Raw genomic sequence first — 19018 nt, forward strand, 5'->3', positions numbered from 1 at the left:
ATCTGATAAGATATAACAGGATCTGATAAGATATAACAGGATCTGATAAGATATAACAGGGATCTGATAAGATATAACAGGGATCTGATAAGATATAACAGGGATCTGATAAGATATAACAGGGATCTGATAAGATATAACAGGGATCTGATAATATATAACAGGGATCTGATAAGATATAACAGGGATCTGATAATATATAACAGGATCTGATAATATATAACAGGATCTGATAAGATATAACAGGATCTGATAAGATATAACAGGGATCTGATAAGATATAACAGGATCTGATAAGATATAACAGGGATCTGATAAGATATAAACAGGGATCTGATAAGATATAACAGGGATCTGATAAGATATAACAGGCCTTATTACATGTCCCAGGGTCTTTTTTAGGTCATGAGCCGTTAGTATAAACTCATCAGTCTGGCAATTGTCTTTCTAAATCCATTATTACATACCTGGGGCAACACTTCCTGGAATTATTACATATCTGGGGCAACACCTCCTGAAATTATTACATACCTGGAGTAACACCTTCTGGAATTATTACATATCTGGGGTAACACCTCCTGGCATTATAACATATATGGGGTAACACCTTCTGGAATTATTACATATCTGGGGTAACACCTCCTGGCATTATTACATACCTGGTGTAACACCTTCTGGAATTATTACATACCTGGGGTAACACCTCCTGGCATTATTACATACCTGGGGTAACACCTTCTGGAATTATTACATATCTGGGGTAACACCACCTGGAATTATTACATACCTGGGATAACACCTCCTGGAATTATTACATACCTGGGATAACACCTCCTGGCATTATAACATACCTGAGGTAACACCTCCTGGCATTATTACATACCTGGGGTAACACCTCCTGGCATTATTACATACCTGGGGTAAAACATCCTGGAATTATTACATACCTGGGGTAACACCTCCTGGAATTTCCTCCTTCACTTCCCTCATACACGGGTGATGGCCCCAAATCATTTCTTCTTCATCCTCCACTTTATTATTAGTCAGATCTCCCCCCTGATGTGACATATAGAACAATTCACTACAATACAGCAGACAGGAGGAGCAACAGAGACCCCCAAAATCTATCCCCACATCTATGACTGCAGGACCCCCTATAGAGATATAGGATCAGCCTCATCTACCTGATGCTTCTCTGGGACATTTCCCTCTGGACAGTCCTGGGAATACAGAGGGCGGGGACACCTCTCGGGTGAATTTCTATCAATGACTCCATCTGTAGGGAACACACAGGGAATGAATACATCAGTGCTGGATAGATTTCTATGTTACTAGGTAGTGAGAATGATATATATATATATATGTCTCTTCTTACCTTGTGATGTGAGGGGCCGGTGATCTTCCATCATGACTATGTCCTGGTACAGATCCTTGTGTCCTTCTACATACTCCCACTCCTCCATGGAGAAATAGACCGCCACATCCTGACACCTTATAGGAACCTGACACACAATGATACCGTCATCATCTGATCCCTCCATTACATGTCCCAGCAGTGTCACCTCTCTAATCATCACCAGACCCCTCCATTACTGTGTAATGTCCCAGCAGTGTCACCTCTCTAATCATCACCAGACCCCTCCATTACTGTATAATGTCCCAGCAGTGTCACCTCTCCAGTCATCATCAGACCCCTCCATTACTGTATAATGTCCCAGCAGTGTCACCTCTCCAGTCATCACCAGACCCCTCCATTACTGTATAATGTCCCAGCAGTGTCACCTCTCCAGTCATCACCAGACCCCTCCATTACTGTATAATGTCCCAGCAGTGTCACCTTTCTAATCATCACTAGACCCCTCCATTACTGTATAATGTCCCAGCAGTGTCACCTCTCTAGTCATCACCAGACCCCTCCATTACTTTATAATGTCCCAGCAGTGTCACCTCTCTAATCATCACCAGACCCCTCCATTACTGTATAATGTCCCAGCAGTGTCACCTCTCCAGTCATCACCAGACCCCTCCATTACTGTATAATGTCCCAGCAGTGTCACCTCTCTAATCATCACCAGACCCCTCCATTACTTTATAATGTCCCAGCAGTGTCACCTCTCTAATCATCACCAGACCCCTCCATTACTGTATAATGTCCCAGCAGTGTCACCTCTCCAGTCATCACCAGACCCCTCCATTACTGTATAATGTCCCAGCAGTGTCACCTCTCCAGTCATCACCAGACCCCTCCATTACTGTATAATGTCCCAGCAGTGTCACCTCTCTAATCATCACCAGACCCCTCCATTACTGTATAATGTCCCAGCAGTGTCACCTCTCTAATCATCACCAGACCCCTCCATTACTGTATAATGTCCCAGCAGTGTCACCTATCCAGTCATCACCAGACCCCTCCATTACTGTATAATGTCCCAGCAGTGTCACCTCTCCAGTCATCACCAGACCCCTCCATTACTGTATAATGTCCCAGCAGTTTCACCTCTCCAGTCATCACCAGACCCCTCCATTATTGTATAATGTCCAAGCAGTGTCACCTCTCCAGTCATAACCAGACCCCTCCATTACTGTATAATGTCCCAGCAGTGTCACCTCTCTAATCATCATCACCAGACCCCTCCATTACTGTATAATGTCCCAGCAGTGTCACCTCTCTAATCATCATCACCAGACCCCTCCATTACTATATAATGTCCCAGCAGGGTCACCTCTCCAGTCATCACCAGACCCCTCCATTACTGTATAATGTCCCAGCAGTGTCACCTCTCCAGTCATCACCAGACCCCTCCATTACTGTATAATGTCCCAGCAGTGTCACCTCTCCAGTCATCACCAGACCCCTCCATTACTGTATAATGTCCCAGCAGTGTCACCTCTCTAATCATCACCAGACCCCTCCATTACTCTATAATGTCCCAGCAGTGTCACCTCTCCAGTCATCACCAGACCACTCCAGTACAGTATAATGTCCAGCAGTGTCACCTCTCCAGTTATCACCAGACTCCTCCATTACTGTATAATGTTCCAGCAGTGTCACCTCTCCAGTCATCACCAGACCCCTCCATTACTGTATAACGTTGCAGCAGTGTCACCTCTCTAATCATCACCAGACCCCTCCTTTAATGTATAATGTCCCAGCAGTGTCACCTCTCCAGTCATCACCAGACCCCTCCATTACTGTATAACGTTGCAGCAGTGTCACCTCTCTAATCATCACCAGACCCCTCCATTACTGTATAATGTCCCAGCAGTGTCACCTCTCTAATCATCATCACCAGACCCCTCCATTACTGTATAATGTCCCAGCAGTGTCACCTCTCTAATCATCATCACCAGACCCCTCCATTACTATATAATGTCCCAGCAGTGTCACCTCTCATCACCAGACCCCTCCATTACAGTATATTGTACCAGCAGTGTCACCTCTCTAATCATCACCAGACCCCTCCATTACTGTATAATGTCCAGCAGTGTCACCTCTCCAGTCATCACCAGACCCCTCCATTACTGTATAATGTTCCAGCAGTGTCACCTCTCCAGTCATCACCAGACCCCTCCATTACTGTATAATGTCCCAGCAGTGTCACCTCTCCAGTCATCACCAGACCCCTCCATTACTGTATAATGTCCCAGCAGTGTCACCTCTCTAATCATCATCAGACCCCTCCATTACTGTATAATGTCCCAGCAGTGTCACCTCTCCACTCATCACCAGACCCCTCCATTACTGTATAATGTCCCAGCAGTGTCACCTCTCTAATCATCACCAGACCCCTCCATTACTCTATAATGTCCCAGCAGTGTCACCTCTCCAGTCATCACCAGACCCCTCCATTACTGTACAATGTCCCAGCAGTGTCACCTCTCTAATCATCACCAGACCCCTCCATTACTGTATAATGTCCCAGCAGTGTCACCTCTCCAGTCATCACCAGACCCCTCCATTACTGTATAATGTCCCAGCAGTGTCACCTCTCTAATCATCATCACCAGACCCCTCCATTACTGTATAACGTCCCAGCAGTGTCACCTCTCTAATCATCACCAGACCCCTCCTTTACTGTATAATGTCCCAGCAGTGTCACCTCTCCAGTCATCAACAGACCACTCCAGTACAGTATAATGTCCAGCAGTGTCACCTCTCTTATCATCACCAGACCCCTCCATTACTGTATAATGTCCCAGCAGTGTCACCTCTCTAATCATCATCACCAGACCCCTCCATTACTATATAATGTCCCAGCAGTGTCACCTCTCTAATCATCACCAGACCCCTCCATTACTGTATAATGTCCAGCAGTGTCACCTCTCCAGTCATCACCAGGCCCCTCCATTACTGTATATAATGTCCAGCAGTGTCACCTCTCCACTCATCACCAGACCCCTCCATTACTGTATAATGTCCCAGCAGTGTCACCTCTCTAATCATCATCACCAGACCCCTCCATTACTATATAATGTCCCAGCAGTGTCACCTCTCATCACCAGACCCCTCCATTACAGTATATTGTCCCAGCAGTGTCACCTCTCTAATCATCACCAGACCCCTCCATTACTGTATAATGTCCAGCAGTGTCACCTCTCCAGTCATCACCAGGCCCCTCCATTACTGTATAATGTCCCAGCAGTGTCACCTCTCCAGTCATCACCAGACCCCTCCATTACTGTATAATGTCCCAGCAGTGTCACCTCTCCAGTCATCACCAGACCCCTCCATTACTGTATAATGTCCCAGCAGTGTCACCTCTCCAGTCATCACCAGACCCCTCCATTACAGTATAATGTCCAGCAGTGTCACCTCTCCACTCATCACCAGACCCCTCCATTACAGTATAATGTCCAGCAGTGTCACCTCTCCAGTCATCACCAGACCCCTCCATTACTGTATAATGTCCCAGCAGTGTCACCTCTCTAATCCTCACCAGACCCCTCCATTACTGTATAATGTCCCAGCAGTGTCACCTCTCCAGTCATCACCAGACCCCTCCATTACTGTATAATGTCCCAGCAGTGTCACCTCTCCACTCATCACCAGACCCCTCCATTACAGTATAATGTCCCAGCAGTGTCACCTCTCTAATCATCACCAGACCCCTCCATTACTGTATAATGTCCAGCAGTGTCACCTCTCCAGTCATCACCAGACCCCTCCATTACTGTATAATGTCCCAGCAGTGTCACCTCTCCACTCATCACCAGACCCCTCCATTACAGTATAATGTCCCAGCAGTGTCACCTCTCTAATCATCACCAGACCCCTCCATTACTGTATAATGTCCCAGGAGTGTCACCTCTCCAGTCATCACCAGACCCCTCCATTACTGTATAATGTCCCAGCAGTGTCACCTCTCTAATCATCAGACCCCTCCATTACTGTATAATGTCCCAGCAGTGTCAGCTCTCCAGTCATCACCAGACCCCTCCATTACTGTATAATGTCCCAGCAGTGTCACCTCTCCAATCATCACCAGACCCTCCGTTACTGTATAATGTCCCAGCAGTGTCACCTCTCTAATCATCACCAGACCCCTCCATTACAGTATAATGTCCCAGCAGTGTCACCTCTCCAGTCATCACCAGACCCCTCCATTACTGTATAATGTCCCCGCAGTGTCACCTCTCCAGTCATCACCAGACCCCTCCATTACTGTATAATGTCCCCGCAGTGTCACCTCTCCAGTCATCACCAGACCCCTCCATTACTGTATAATGTCCCAGCAGTGTCACCTCTCCACTCATCACCAGACCCCTCCATTACAGTATAATGTCCCAGCAGTGTCACCTCTCTAATCATCAGACCCCTCCATTACTGTATAATGTCCCAGCAGTGTCACCTCTCTAATCATCACCAGACCCCTCCATTACTGTATAATGTCCCAGCAGTGTCACCTCTCCAGTCATCACCAGACCCCTCCATTACTGTATAATGTCCCAGCAGTGTCAGCTCTCTAATCATCACCAGACCCCTCCATTACTGTATAATGTCCCAGCAGTGTCACCTCTCTAATCATCACCAGACCCCTCCATTACTGTATAATGTCCCAGCAGTGTCACCTCTCCAGTCATCACCAGACCCCTCCATTACTGTATAATGTCCCCGCAGTGTCACCTCTCCAGTCATCACCAGACCCCTCCATTACTGTATAATGTCCCCGCAGTGTCACCTCTCCAGTCATCACCAGACCCCTCCATTACTGTATAATGTCCCAGCAGTGTCACCTCTCTAATCATCACCAGACCCCTCCATTACTGTATAATGTCCCAGCAGTGTCACCTCTCTAATCATCAGACCCCTCCATTACTGTATAATGTCCCAGCAGTGTCAGCTCTCTAATCATCACCAGACCCCTCCATTACTGTATAATGTCCCAGCAGTGTCACCTCTCTAATCATCACCAGACCCCTCCATTACTGTATAATGTCCCAGCAGTGTCACCTCTCTAATCAGACCCCTCCATTACTGTATAATGTCCCAGCAGTGTCACCTCTCCAGTCATCATCAGACCCCTCCATTACTGTATAATGTCCCAGCAGTGTCACCTCTCCAGTCATCACCAGACCCCTCCATTACTGTATAATGTCCCAGCAGTGTCACCTCTCTAGTCATCACCAGACCCCTCCATTACTGTATAATGTCCCAGCAGTGTCACCTCTCCAGTCATCACCAGACCCCTCCATTACTGTATAATGTCCAGCAGTGTCACCTCTCCAGTCATCACCAGACCCCTCCATTACTGTATAATGTCCCAGCAGTGTCACCTCTCCAGTCATCACCAGACCCCTCCATTACTGTATAATGTCCCCGCAGTGTCACCTCTCCAGTCATCACCAGACCCCTCCATTACTGTATAATGTCCCAGCAGTGTCACCTCTCCAGTCATCACCAGACCCCTCCATTACTGTATAATGTCCCCGCAGTGTCACCTCTCCAATCATCACCAGACCCTCCGTTACTGTATAATGTCCCAGCAGTGTCACCTCTCTAATCATCACCAGACCCCTCCATTACTGTATAATGTCCCAGCAGTGTCACCTCTCCAGTCATCACCAGACCCCTCCATTACTGTATAATGTCCCAGCAGTGTCACCTCTCCAGTCATCACCAGACCCCTCCATTACTGTATAATGTCCCAGCAGTGTCACCTCTCCAGTCATCACCAGACCCCTCCATTACTGTATAATGTCCAGCAGTGTCACCTCTCCAGTCATCACCAGACCCCTCCACTACTGTATAATGTCCCAGTAGTGTCACCTCTCCAGTCATCACCAGACCCCTCCATTACTGTATAATGTCCCAGCAGTGTCACCTCTCCAGTCATCACCAGACCCCTCCATTACTGTATAATGTCCCAGCAGTGACACCTCTCCAGTCATCACCAGACCCCTCCATTACTGTATAATGTCCCAGCAGTGTCACCTCTCCAATCATCACCAGACCCCTCCATTACTGTATAATGTCCCAGCAGTGTCACCTCTCCAGTCATCATCAGACCCCTCCATTACTGTATAATGTCCCAGCAGTGTCACCTATCCAGTCATCACCAGACCCCTCCATTACTGTATAATGTCCCCGCAGTGTCACCTCTCCAGTCATCACCAGACCCCTCCATTACTGTATAATGTCCCCGCAGTGTCACCTCTCCAGTCATCACCAGACCCCTCCATTACTGTATAATGTCCCAGCAGTGTCACCTCTCCACTCATCACCAGACCCCTCCATTACAGTATAATGTCCCAGCAGTGTCACCTCTCTAATCATCAGACCCCTCCATTACTGTATAATGTCCCAGCAGTGTCACCTCTCCAGTCATCACCAGACCCCTCCATTACTGTATAATGTCCCAGCAGTGTCACCTCTCTAATCATCACCAGACCCCTCCATTACTGTATAATGTCCCAGCAGTGTCACCTCTCCAGTCATCACCAGACCCCTCCATTACTGTATAATGTCCCAGCAGTGTCACCTCTCCAGTCATCACCAGACCCCTCCATTACTGTATAATGTCCAGCAGTGTCACCTCTCCAGTCATCACCAGACCCCTCCACTACTGTATAATGTCCCAGTAGTGTCACCTCTCCAGTCATCACCAGACCCCTCCATTACTGTATAATGTCCCAGCAGTGTCACCTCTCCAGTCATCACCAGACCCCTCCATTACTGTATAATGTCCCAGCAGTGACACCTCTCCAGTCATCACCAGACCCCTCCATTACTGTATAATGTCCTAGCAGTGTCACCTCTCCAATCATCACCAGACCCCTCCATTACTGTATAATGTCCCAGCAGTGTCACCTCTCCAGTCATCATCAGACCCCTCCATTACTGTATAATGTCCCAGCAGTGTCACCTATCCAGTCATCACCAGACCCCTCCATTACTGTATAATGTCCCAGCAGTGTCACCTCTCCAGTCATCATCAGACCCCTCCATTACTGTATAATGTCCCAGCAGTGTCACCTCTCTAGTCATCACCAGACCCCTCCACTACATGTCCCAGCAGTGTCACCTCTCTAATAATCACCAGACCCCTCCATTACTGTATAATGTCCCAGCAGTGTCACCTCTCTAATCATCACCAGACCCCTCCATTACTGTATAATGTCCCAGCAGTGTCACCTCTCTAATCATCAGACCCCTCCATTACTGTATAATGTCCCAGCAGTGTCACCTCTCCAGTCATCATCAGACCCCTCCATTACTGTATAATGTCCCAGCAGTGTCACCTCTCCAGTCATCACCAGACCCCTCCATTACTGTATAATGTCCCAGCAGTGTCACCTCTCTAATCATCACCAGACCCCTCCATTACTGTATAATGTCCCAGCAGTGTCACCTCTCTAATCATCACCAGACCCCTCCATTACTGTATAATGTCCCAGCAGTGTCACCTATCCAGTCATCACCAGACCCCTCCATTACTGTATAATGTCCCAGCAGTTTCACCTCTCCAGTCATCACCAGACCCCTCCATTACTGTATAATGTCCCAGCAGTGTCACCTCTCATCACCAGTTCCCTCCATTACTGTATAATGTCCCAGCAGTTTCACCTCTCCAGTCATCACCAGACCCCTCCATTACTGTATAATGTCCCAGCAGTGTCACCTCTCCAGTCATCACCAGACCCCTCCATTACTGTATAATGTCCCAGCAGTGTCACCTCTCCAGTCATCACCAGACCCCTCCATTACTGTATAATGTCCCAGCAGTGTCACCTCTCTAATCATCATCACCAGACCCCTCCATTACTGTATAATGTCCCAGCAGTGTCACCTCTCTAATCATCATCACCAGACCCCTCCATTACTGTATAATGTCCCAGCAGGGTCACCTCTCCAGTCATCACCAGACCCCTCCATTACTGTATAATATCCCAGCAGTGTCACCTCTCCAGTCATCACCAGACCCCTCCATTACTGTATGATGTCCCAGCAGTGTCACCTCTCTAATCATCACCAGACCCCTCCATTACTGTATAATGTCCCAGCAGTGTCACCTCTCCAGTCATCACCAGACCCCTCCATTACTGTATAATGTCCCAGCAGTGTCACCTCTCCAGTCATCACCAGACCCCTCCATTACTGTATAATGTCCCAGCAGTGTCACCTCTCTAATCATCACCAGACCCCTCCATTACTCTATAATGTCCCAGCAGTGTCACCTCTCCAGTCATCACCAGACCACTCCAGTACAGTATAATGTCCAGCAGTGTCACCTCTCCAGTTATCACCAGACTCCTCCATTACTGTATAATGTCCCAGCAGTGTCACCTCTCTAATCATCACCAGACCCCTCCATTACTGTATAATGTCCCAGCAGGGTCACCTCTCCAGTCATCACCAGACCCCTCCATTACTGTATAATGTCCCAGCAGTGTCACCTCTCTAATCATCACCAGACCCCTCCATTACTCTATAATGTCCCAGCAGTGTCACCTCTCTAATCATCACCAGACCCCTCCATTACTGTATAATGTCCCAGCAGGGTCACCTCTCCAGTCATCACCAGACCCCTCCATTACTGTATAATGTCCCAGCAGTGTCACCTCTCTAATCATCACCAGACCCCTCCATTACTCTATAATGTCCCAGCAGTGTCACCTCTCCAGTCATCACCAGACCCCTCCATTACTGTATAATGTCCCAGCAGGGTCACCTCTCCAGTCATCACCAGACCCCTCCATTACTGTATAATGTCCCAGCAGTGTCACCTCTCTAATCATCACCAGACCCCTCCATTACAGTATAATGTCCAGCAGTGTCACCTCTCCAGTTATCACCAGACTCCTCCATTACTGTATAATGTTCCAGCAGTGTCACCTCTCCAGTCATCACCAGACCCCTCCTTTACTGTATAACGTCGCAGCAGTGTCACCTCTCTAATCATCACCAGACCCCTCCTTTAATGTATAATGTCCCAGCAGTGTCACCTCTCCAGTCATCAACAGACCCCTCCATTACTGTATAACGTCCCAGCAGTGTCACCTCTCTAATCATCATCACCAGACCCCTCCATTACTGTATAATGTCCCAGCAGTGTCACCTCTCTAATCATCATCACCAGACCCCTCCATTACTGTATAATGTCCCAGCAGTGTCACCTCTCTAATCATCATCACCAGACCCCTCCATTACTATATAATGTCCCAGCAGTGTCACCTCTCATCACCAGACCCCTCCATTACAGTATATTGTCCCAGCAGTGTCACCTCTCTAATCATCACCAGACCCCTCCATTACTCTATAATGTCCCAGCAGTGTCACCTCTCTAATCATCACCAGACCCCTCCATTACTGTATAATGTCCCAGCAGTGTCACCTCTCCAGTCATCAACAGACGCCTCCATTACTGTATAACGTCCCAGCAGTGTCACCTCTCCAGTCATCACCAGACCACTCCAGTACAGTATAATGTCCAGCAGTGTCACCTCTCCACTCATCACCAGACCCCTCCATTACTGTATAATGTCCCAGCAGTGTCACCTCTCTAATCATCATCACCAGACCCCTCCATTACTGTATAATGTCCCAGCAGTGTCACCTCTCTAATCATCATCACCAGACCCCTCCATTACTATATAATGTCCCAGCAGTGTCACCTCTCATCACCAGACCCCTCCATTACAGTATATTGTCCCAGCAGTGTCACCTCTCTAATCATCACCAGACCCCTCCATTAATGTATAATGTCCAGCAGTGTCACCTCTCCAGTCATCACCAGGCCCCTCCATTACTGTATAATGTCCCAGCAGTGTCACCTCTCCAGTCATCACCAGACCCCTCCATTACTGTATAATGTCCCAGCAGTGTCACCTCTCCAGTCATCACCAGACCCCTCCATTACTGTATAATGTCCCAGCAGTGTCACCTCTCCAGTCATCACCAGACCCCTCCATTACAGTATAATGTCCAGCAGTGTCACCTCTCTAATCATCACCAGACCCCTCCATTACTGTATAATGTCCCAGCAGTGTCACCTCTCTAATCATCACCAGACCCCTCCATTACAGTATAATGTCCCAGCAGTGTCACCTCTCTAATCATCAGACCCCTCCATTACTGTATAATGTCCCAGCAGTGTCACCTCTCTAATCATCAGACCCCTCCATTACTGTATAATGTCCCAGCAGTGTCAGCTCTCCAGTCATCACCAGACCCCTCCATTACTGTATAATGTCCCCGCAGTGTCACCTCTCCAATCATCACCAGACCCCTCCATTACTGTATAATGTCCCAGCAGTGTCACCTCTCCAGTCATCACCAGACCCCTCCATTACAGTATAATGTCCAGCAGTGTCACCTCTCCACTCATCACCAGACCCCTCCATTACAGTATAATGTCCAGCAGTGTCACCTCTCCAATCATCACCAGACCCCTCCATTACTGTATAATGTCCCAGCAGTGTCACCTCTCTAATCATCACCAGACCCCTCCATTACTGTATAATGTCCCAGCAGTGTCACCTCTCCAGTCATCACCAGACCCCTCCATTACTGTATAATGTCCCAGCAGTGTCAGCTCTCTAATCATCACCAGACCCCTCCATTACTGTATAATGTCCCAGCAGTGTCACCTCTCTAATCATCACCAGACCCCTCCATTACTGTATAATGTCCCAGCAGTGTCACCTCTCTAATCATCACCAGACCCCTCCATTACTGTATAATGTCCCAGCAGTGTCACCTCTCCAGTCATCACCAGACCCCTCCATTACTGTATAATGTCCCCGCAGTGTCACCTCTCCAGTCATCACCAGACCCCTCCATTACTGTATAATGTCCCCGCAGTGTCACCTCTCCAGTCATCACCAGACCCCTCCATTACTGTATAATGTCCCAGCAGTGTCACCTCTCCAGTCATCACCAGACCCCTCCATTACTGTATAATGTCCCAGCAGTGTCACCTCTCTAATCATCACCAGACCCCTCCATTACTGTATAATGTCCCAGCAGTGTCACCTCTCTAATCATCAGACCCCTCCATTACTGTATAATGTCCCAGCAGTGTCACCTCTCCAGTCATCACCAGACCCCTCCATTACTGTATAATGTCCCAGCAGTGTCACCTCTCCAGTCATCACCAGACCCCTCCATTACTGTATAATGTCCCCGCAGTGTCACCTCTCCAGTCATCACCAGACCCCTCCATTACTGTATAATGTCCCAGCAGTGTCACCTCTCCAGTCATCACCAGACCCCTCCATTACTGTATAATGTCCCCGCAGTGTCACCTCTCCAATCATCACCAGACCCTCCGTTACTGTATAATGTCCCAGCAGTGTCACCTCTCTAATCATCACCAGACCCCTCCATTACTGTATAATGTCCCAGCAGTGTCACCTCTCCAGTCATCACCAGACCCCTCCATTACTGTATAATGTCCCAGCAGTGTCACCTCTCCAGTCATCACCAGACCCCTCCATTACTGTATAATGTCCCAGCAGTGTCACCTCTCCAGTCATCACCAGACCCCTCCATTACTGTATAATGTCCAGCAGTGTCACCTCTCCAGTCATCACCAGACCCCTCCACTACTGTATAATGTCCCAGTAGTGTCACCTCTCCAGTCATCACCAGACCCCTCCATTACTGTATAATGTCCCAGCAGTGTCACCTCTCCAGTCATCATCAGACCCTCCATTACTGTATAATGTCCCAGCAGTGACACCTCTCCAGTCATCACCAGACCCCTCCATTACTGTATAATGTCCTAGCAGTGTCACCTCTCCAATCATCACCAGACCCCTCCATTACTGTATAATGTCCCAGCAGTGTCACCTCTCCAGTCATCATCAGACCCCTCCATTACTGTATAATGTCCCAGCAGTGTCACCTATCCAGTCATCACCAGACCCCTCCATTACTGTATAATGTCCCAGCAGTGTCACCTCTCCAGTCATCATCAGACCCCTCCATTACTGTATAATGTCCCAGCAGTGTCACCTCTCTAGTCATCACCAGACCCCTCCACTACATGTCCCAGCAGTGTCACCTCTCTAATAATCACCAGACCCCTCCATTACTGTATAATGTCCCAGCAGTGTCACCTCTCTAATCATCACCAGACCCCTCCATTACTGTATAATGTCCCAGCAGTGTCACCTCTCTAATCATCAGACCCCTCCATTACTGTATAATGTCCCAGCAGTGTCACCTCTCCAGTCATCATCAGACCCCTCCATTACTGTATAATGTCCCAGCAGTGTCACCTCTCCAGTCATCACCAGACCCCTCCATTACTGTATAATGTCCCAGCAGTGTCACCTCTCTAATCATCACCAGACCCCTCCATTACTGTATAATGTCCCAGCAGTGTCACCTCTCTAATCATCACCAGACCCCTCCATTACTGTATAATGTCCCAGCAGTGTCACCTATCCAGTCATCACCAGACCCCTCCATTACTGTATAATGTCCCAGCAGTGTCACCTCTCATCACCAGTTCCCTCCATTACTGTATAATGTCCCAGCAGTTTCACCTCTCCAGTCATCACCAGACCCCTCCATTACTGTATAATGTCCCAGCAGTGTCACCTCTCATCACCAGTTCCCTCCATTACTGTATAATGTCCCAGCAGTGTCACCTCTCCAGTCATCACCAGACCCCTCCATTACTGTATAATGTCCCAGCAGTGTCACCTCTCCAGTCATCACCAGACCCCTCCATTACTGTATAATGTCCCAGCAGTGTCACCTCTCTAATCATCATCACCAGACCCCTCCATTACTGTATAATGTCCCAGCAGTGTCACCTCTCTAATCATCACCACCAGACCCCTCCATTACTGTATAATGTCCCAGCAGGGTCACCTCTCCAGTCATCACCAGACCCCTCCATTACTGTATAATATCCCAGCAGTGTCACCTCTCCAGTCATCACCAGACCCCTCCATTACTGTATGATGTCCCAGCAGTGTCACCTCTCTAATCATCACCAGACCCCTCCATTACTGTATAATGTCCCAGCAGTGTCACCTCTCCAGTCATCACCAGACCCCTCCATTACTGTATAATGTCCCAGCAGTGTCACCTCTCCAGTCATCACCAGACCCCTCCATTACTGTATAATGTCCCAGCAGTGTCACCTATCCAGTCATCACCAGACCCCTCCATTACTGTATAATGTCCCAGCAGTGTCACCTCTCCAGTCATCAGACCCCTCCATTACTGTATAATGTCCCAGCAGTGTCACCTCTCCAGTCATCATCAGACCCCTCCATTACTCTATAATGTCCCAGCAGTGTCACCTCTCCAGTCATCACCAGACCACTCCAGTACAGTATAATGTCCAGCAGTGTCACCTCTCCAGTCATCACCAGACCCCTCCATTACTGTATAATGTCCCAGCAGGGTCACCTCTCCAGTCATCACCAGACCCCTCCATTACTGTATAACGTTGCAGCAGTGTCACCTCTCTAATCATCACCAGACCCCTCCTTTAATGTATAATGTCCCAGCAGTGTCACCTCTCCAGTCATCACCAGACCCCTCCATTACTGTATAATGTCCCAGCAGTGTCACCTCTCTAATCATCACCAGACCCCTCCATTACTGTATAATGTCCCAGCAGGGTCACCTCTCCAGTCATCACCAGACCCCTCCATTACTGTATAATGTCCCAGCAGTGTCACCTCTCTAATCATCACCAGACCCCTCCATTACTCTATAATGTCCCAGCAGTGTCACCTCTCCAGTCATCACCAGACCACTCCAATACTCTATAATGTCCCAGCAGTGTCACCTCTCCAGTCATCACCAGACCCCTCCATTACTGTATAATGTCCCAGCAGGGTCACCTCTCCAGTCATCACCAGACCCCTCCATTACTGTATAATGTTCCAGCAGTGTCACCTCTCCAGTCATCACCAGACCCCTCCATTACTGTATAATGTCCCAGCAGTGTCACCTCTCTAATCATCACCAGACCCCTCCATTACAGTATAATGTCCAGCAGTGTCACCTCTCCAGTTATCACCAGACTCCTCCATTACTGTATAATGTTCCAGCAGTGTCACCTCTCCAGTCATCACCAGACCCCTCCTTTACTGTATAACGTCGCAGCAGTGTCACCTCTCTAATCATCACCAGACCCCTCCTTTAATGTATAATGTCCAGCAGTGTCACCTCTCCAGTCATCAACAGACCCCTCCATTACTGTATAACGTCCCAGCAGTGTCACCTCTCTAATCATCATCACCAGACCCCTCCATTACTGTATAATGTCCCAGCAGTGTCACCTCTCTAATCATCATCACCAGACCCCTCCATTACTGTATAATGTCCCAGCAGTGTCACCTCTCTAATCATCATCACCAGACCCCTCCATTACTATATAATGTCCCAGCAGTGTCACCTCTCTAATCATCATCACCAGACCCCTCCATTACTGTATAATGTCCCAGCAGTGTCACCTCTCTAATCATCATCACCAGACCCCTCCATTACAGTATATTGTCCCAGCAGTGTCACCTCTCTAATCATCACCAGACCCCTCCATTACTCTATAATGTCCCAGCAGTGTCACCTCTCCAGTCATCACCAGACCCCTCCATTACTGTACAATGTCCCAGCAGTGTCACCTCTCTAATCATCACCAGACCCCTCCATTACTGTATAATGTCCCAGCAGTGTCACCTCTCCAGTCATCACCAGACCCCTCCATTACTGTATAACGTCCCAGCAGTGTCACCTCTCTAATCATCACCAGACCCCTCCTTTACTGTATAATGTCCCAGCAGTGTCACCTCTCCAGTCATCAACAGACCCCTCCATTACTGTATAACGTCCCAGCAGTGTCACCTCTCCAGTCATCACCAGACCACTCCAGTACAGTATAATGTCCAGCAGTGTCACCTCTCCACTCATCACCAGACCCCTCCATTACTGTATAATGTCCCAGCAGTGTCACCTCTCTAATCATCATCACCAGACCCCTCCATTACTATATAATGTCCCAGCAGTGTCACCTCTCATCACCAGACCCCTCCATTACAGTATATTGTCCCAGCAGTGTCACCTCTCTAATCATCACCAGACCCCTCCATTACTGTATAATGTCCAGCAGTGTCACCTCTCCAGTCATCACCAGGCCCCTCCATTACTGTATAATGTCCCAGCAGTGTCACCTCTCCAGTCATCACCAGACCCCTCCATTACTGTATAATGTCCCAGCAGTGTCACCTCTCCAGTCATCACCAGACCCCTCCATTACTGTATAATGTCCCAGCAGTGTCACCTCTCCAGTCATCACCAGACCCCTCCATTACAGTATAATGTCCAGCAGTGTCACCTCTCCACTCATCACCAGACCCCTCCATTACAGTATAATGTCCAGCAGTGTCACCTCTCCAGTCATCACCAGACCCCTCCATTACTGTATAATGTCCCAGCAGTGTCACCTCTCTAATCCTCACCAGACCCCTCCATTACTGTATAATGTCCCAGCAGTGTCACCTCTCCAGTCATCACCAGACCCCTCCATTACTGTATAATGTCCCAGCAGTGTCACCTCTCCACTCATCACCAGACCCCTCCATTACAGTATAATGTCCCAGCAGTGTCACCTCTCTAATCATCACCAGACCCCTCCATTACTGTATAATGTCCAGCAGTGTCACCTCTCCAGTCATCACCAGACCCCTCCATTACTGTATAATGTCCCAGCAGTGTCACCTCTCCAGTCATCACCAGACCCCTCCATTACTGTATAATGTCCCAGCAGTGTCACCTCTCCAATCATCACCAGACCCTCCGTTACTGTATAATGTCCCAGCAGTGTCACCTCTCTAATCATCACCAGACCCCTCCATTACTGTATAATGTCCCAGCAGTGTCACCTCTCTAATCATCACCAGACCCCTCCATTACTGCATAATGTCCCAGCAGTGTCACCTCTCCAGTCATCACCAGACCCCTCCATTACAGTATAATGTCCAGCAGTGTCACCTCTCATCACCAGACCCCTCCATTACTGTATAATGTCCCAGCAGTGTCAACTCTCATCACCAGACCCCTCCATTACTGTATAATGTCCAGCAGTGTCACCTCTCCAGTCATCACCAGACCCCTCCATTACTGTATAATGTCCCAGCAGGGTCACCTCTCCAGACATCACCAGACCCCTCCATTACTGCATAATGTCCCAGCAGTGTCACCTCTCCAGTCATCACCAGACCCCTCCATTACAGTATAATGTCCAGCAGTGTCACCTCTCATCACCAGACCCCTCCATTACTGTATAATGTCCCAGCAGTGTCAACTCTCATCACCAGACCCCTCCATTACTGTATAATGTCCCCGCAGTGTCACCTCTCCAATCATCACCAGACCCTCCGTTACTGTATAATGTCCCAGCAGTGTCACCTCTCTAATCATCACCAGACCCCTCCATTACTGTATAATGTCCCAGCAGTGTCACCTCTCCAGTCATCACCAGACCCCTCCATTACTGTATAATGTCCCAGCAGTGTCACCTCTCCAGTCATCACCAGACCCCTCCATTACTGTATAATGTCCCAGCAGTGTCACCTCTCCAGTCATCACCAGACCCCTCCATTACTGTATAATGTCCAGCAGTGTCACCTCTCCAGTCATCACCAGACCCCTCCACTACTGTATAATGTCCCAGTAGTGTCACCTCTCCAGTCATCACCAGACCCCTCCATTACTGTATAATGTCCCAGCAGTGTCACCTCTCCAGTCATCACCAGACCCCTCCATTACTGTATAATGTCCCAGCAGTGTCACCTCTCCAGTCATCATCAGACCCTCCATTACTGTATAATGTCCCAGCAGTGACACCTCTCCAGTCATCACCAGACCCCTCCATTACTGTATAATGTCCTAGCAGTGTCACCTCTCCAATCATCACCAGACCCCTCCATTACTGTATAATGTCCCAGCAGTGTCACCTCTCCAGTCATCATCAGACCCCTCCATTACTGTATAATGTCCCAGCAGTGTCACCTATCCAGTCATCACCAGACCCCTCCATTACTGTATAATGTCCCAGCAGTGTCACCTCTCCAGTCATCATCAGACCCCTCCATTACTGTATAATGTCCCAGCAGTGTCACCTCTCTAGTCATCACCAGACCCCTCCACTACATGTCCCAGCAGTGTCACCTCTCTAATAATCACCAGACCCCTCCATTACTGTATAATGTCCCAGCAGTGTCACCTCTCTAATCATCACCAGACCCCTCCATTACTGTATAATGTCCCAGCAGTGTCACCTCTCTAATCATCAGACCCCTCCATTACTGTATAATGTCCCAGCAGTGTCACCTCTCCAGTCATCATCAGACCCCTCCATTACTGTATAATGTCCCAGCAGTGTCACCTCTCCAGTCATCACCAGACCCCTCCATTACTGTATAATGTCCCAGCAGTGTCACCTCTCTAATCATCACCAGACCCCTCCATTACTGTATAATGTCCCAGCAGTGTCACCTCTCTAATCATCACCAGACCCCTCCATTACTGTATAATGTCCCAGCAGTGTCA

At 48.5% G+C, this 19018-nt stretch overlaps 1 protein-coding gene across 2 annotated transcripts in view; it reads right to left on the minus strand.

The window, feature by feature from the left end:
* The window catches only part of LOC130344853 (gastrula zinc finger protein XlCGF57.1-like), a 66106-nt gene that overhangs the window by 9487 nt on the left and 37601 nt on the right, over positions 1 to 19018 (minus strand). For both annotated transcript variants that reach the window (XM_056554470.1, XM_056554471.1), the window contains exons 4-6: positions 1376 to 1502; positions 1185 to 1276; positions 948 to 1056 (exon numbers count right to left, since the gene is read on the minus strand). In XM_056554470.1, coding sequence (XP_056410445.1) covers positions 948 to 1056; positions 1185 to 1276; positions 1376 to 1502 — 328 coding nt within the window. The remainder of the gene's footprint in view (positions 1 to 947; positions 1057 to 1184; positions 1277 to 1375; positions 1503 to 19018) is intronic.

The sequence above is a fragment of the Hyla sarda genome, unplaced genomic scaffold, assembly GCF_029499605.1.
Source record: "Hyla sarda isolate aHylSar1 unplaced genomic scaffold, aHylSar1.hap1 scaffold_737, whole genome shotgun sequence".
Taxonomy (NCBI): Eukaryota; Metazoa; Chordata; class Amphibia; order Anura; family Hylidae; genus Hyla; species Hyla sarda.